At 29.2% G+C, this 3,830-nt stretch overlaps 1 protein-coding gene across 1 annotated transcript; it reads left to right on the forward strand.

Annotated features, from left to right (window-relative positions):
* Positions 1-269: 269 nt before the first annotated feature.
* Positions 270-3,626, forward strand: LOC100817099 (TIM_phosphate_binding superfamily protein). Its single transcript, NM_001255777.2, is given in 6 exon segments — positions 270-330; positions 333-399; positions 812-955; positions 1,113-1,246; positions 2,675-2,788; positions 2,936-3,626. Coding segments are annotated over 6 exon segments (1,101 nt in total). The 5' UTR covers positions 270-290; the 3' UTR covers positions 3,538-3,626.
* The last annotated feature ends 204 nt before the right edge of the window (positions 3,627-3,830 follow it).

A 3,830-nucleotide genomic window follows, 5' to 3' on the forward strand; every position in this document is an offset into this window, starting at 1 on the left:
ATAATTATTAAATATTTTTAAAGATTAGTATAATATGACAAGATAAGCATATACAGTTTGCCATCCTCGTATTCGTCACTCAATCTAATAAAGTATATATATATATATATATATATATATATATATATATATATATATATATATATATATATATATATATATATATATATATATATAAAAATTATTAAACATAAAATAAAATAATATATAATTTAAATAAATCCGTGCAATTCACGGATTTAAAATCAGTATAATATGACAAGATACTTAGAATCAATTGAGTGGCGAGGATGGCAAACACAAACAGCGACACCAAAGAAGAAAGCAAAAAATGGATGAAAGAGAGACAATACCTCTCCTCACCTCATACAAGATGGGAAATTTTAATCTATCCCACAGGTATATATACCCCTTGAGCATGCATGGCCGATCTGCTTGTTTTTATGATTCTCGAATAAATCATCTTATTAAACTATATTGATCCAAGAACAGACTTTCTATTGCTTAGTACTTTTGATCATCTGCATATATATATATATATATATATATATATATATATATATATATATATATATATATATATTATAACAAAAGGTTATTAGAATGATATAAGATTTTATTGTATTTATATAAGTAAAAATGATTTATTTAATAAAAAATTTATGTTTAATTTTTATGATACGTAAGTTTTCTTTGAATCAACAAAAATCAGCCCACTGAGCGAAATTAATTTTTGATATTGTGGATTGAAAAATATATACGGGGATCTCAAAATATATATAATTAACTTATGATGTTTGATACGGTGTAGGATTGTGTTGGCACCGTTAACACGATCAAGGTCTTACAACTTCGTTCCTCAGCCGCATGCTGCTCTGTATTATTCTCAAAGAACTACTAAGGGTGGCTTCTTGATCGGGGAAGCTACTGGTGTATCTGATACGGCAAAGGATGGGTAATCTTGACGAATTAATGTCTTTTTTTTTAATATTTATTTGAAGAAAAATGAAAATCCAATTAGGACTGATTTTGGCCTCACAAAGGTTATCTTGTAACTGTACTAATTAATGCTTTATTTTCTTTTCTTGTACGTCTGATTTGGATGACCAAAGGTACCCTAATACACCTGGCATTTGGACAAGAGAACAGGTGGAAGCTTGGAAACCAATTGTGAGCACTGTTCATGAGAAGGGAGGTATTTTCTTTTGTCAACTTTGGCATGCTGGGAAAGTCTCCAACTATGATGGTATTATGCTTTCTTTTTTACTCCTACAACAATAAAAATTGTTTTAGATACAATTTTAGGCTTAAATAATATATTATTCCTATAAATTAAGTTTTTTTTTAAATAGTTCTAGTCTTTAATTTTTTATTTTAGTACTTTAAAGATTTTAATTTTTGTATTCTATGCTATAAAATAATAGCATTAACGAACAATGTAATCGTGCATTAATATTTTATTGACTTATCAAGTCATAAAAAACTTTCACAAAATAGTCACAAGTAATTTTTTTTAGTAAGTTGTAATTTTAAATGTATCATCAACTCTTTTGAGTAGTAGACGAAGATTTAAAAATATTTTAACTAAACTAACAAATTCTATCAGTGGTAAGTTAATGGATAAAAAATGTTGTTTTTATATTATCATTTAATGCAATTAATGAGTAATAGATATTAAAACAAAAATTCTTTAAAGGCTAAAATCAAGACAAAAAATCTTTAAAGGTCTAAAAAAAATCCTTACAAAATAGGGAGTAAAAGGTTATTACAGCCAAAATTTTATTAGTTGGAATTCTTAAAATTTTACTAATTTAAAATTAAGATTCATTAAACAAAATAGGTTAAATTGTAATTTCAATTTATATTTAATTTCTAATACACAATTTTGATCTCTATTCTTTTTTTATGATTTTAATCTCACATTTTAGAAAATCTACAATTTTGATTAATTTGTTATTGCATATATTTTTCTTTTGTTTGAATTGAACCATCATCTAACATATTTATATATAATTTAATTTATTATAATGTAAACAATCAAAGAATAAATGTATATAAAATTGAGGATTAGACCAAAATTACTTATTTTTTAAATTTTAAAGACTAAAATCATAGATAAAAAAATTAATGGGAACCAAATTAAATTGTAATTAATTATCCATCGAATAAGATTACATATATTTAGTAGGAACTAGACACATGAAATTTATCTAGTGAGAGAGAGGGTTAAAAATGTATTCATAACATCATTTCTCTCAGAGTAAATTATACTAACAATTCCGAAATTTTGTGAAATTACAAAAATTTTCCTACTTTTAATATTCATCACAACTTCCCTTGGACTTAGGGAAAAAAAGTATAATATTTTTTGAATAATTAAGGGAGATTAGTATAAATGTATAAGATGTCTTATTGTAATGTTTTTTTTTAATAAAAAAGCTAAAGAATAATTACGGAGTAATTAGTGTAATTTCATGCAATCTTGTGAATAATTAGTGTAATTTACTCTTTCTCATATGATATATAGCAACCATATTGTATTCCTTAAGGAGTTTTTTCATATTATAAGAGTATTTGCAAGCACAACCACATATCTTCTCCTAATCAACACAAGGGTGTGAAATGATCTTAATTAATAATTAATTAATTTAATTATTTGTCTATTCAAGTGTAGAATTCCAACCACATGGTGAAGCCCCAATATCAAGCACAAACAAGCGACCTCGTAAGGAAATCCCCAAGCTTGTCAATGAATTCGTAATTGCGGCCAAAAATGCCATGGAAGCGGGTATATATACTATACACACACACACACACACATATATATATATATATATATATATATATATAATTTGATCTTAATTAATTATTACCGGTGGGAAGATTAATGACATAAAAATAAGAAGTGTCATGATCATGTATTCATGTGGTACAGGTTTTGATGGAATAGAACTACATGGAGCAAATGGGTACTTGCTGGATCAGTTCCTAAAGGACAAAGTGAACGACGAAGATGATGAGTACGGAGGTACTATAGAAAATCGTTGCCGGTTCCCACTGCAAGTGGTGAAGGCAGTAGCTGATGAGATCGGAGCTGACAAGGTTGGGATTAGGCTCTCCCCTTTTGCTGATTGCGTAGGAGACGACACCAACAACGATGATCCTCAAGCATTGGGGATTCACATGGCTGAGTCATTGAATCAACTTGGCATTCTCTATATTCACTTGATTGAGCCCAGGACGATGGTAACACAGTTCCACAAGTTTGACACAAAATATTTGTCCCTAGAGCCAATTAGGAAGGCCTTCAAGGGAACTTTCATTGTGGCTGGTGGTTACGATAGGAGTGAGGGAAACCTAGCCATATCCAGCAGTGCTGCTGATTTGGTTGCTTATGGGCGCCTTTTTCTGGCAAATCCAGATCTCCCCACAAGATTCCAGCTCGATGCTCAGTTAAACGAACCCGATGCCACCACCTTTTCCACCCATGACCCTGTGCTTGGATACACAGATTACCCATTTCTTCAAGATATATAGTCAGTAGAAGTAATTAGAGGTCACAAAATGAACAGACTTGTCTTGCAAAAACCCATTAATTAAAAGCCCTAAAAAGTTAGGTTTTTATAGGATTTGAACTTCATTTTAGAGGTTCAAATTTAATCTTTTTTTTTTTTGGTTCAACTCACAATAATATGCAACCTACATTGGAGTCACTTGCGTTGGGTGGAATAATCCGTTTTTCCACTTCTAAAAATGAAGTTATGTTTGACATTCATCTTGCTTCCACTATCATCATCCCTCGATCTTGACTTGTATAATTAATTAAGTAC

This window comes from Glycine max, chromosome 17 (genome assembly GCF_000004515.6).
Source record: "Glycine max cultivar Williams 82 chromosome 17, Glycine_max_v4.0, whole genome shotgun sequence".
Taxonomy (NCBI): domain Eukaryota; kingdom Viridiplantae; phylum Streptophyta; class Magnoliopsida; order Fabales; family Fabaceae; genus Glycine; species Glycine max.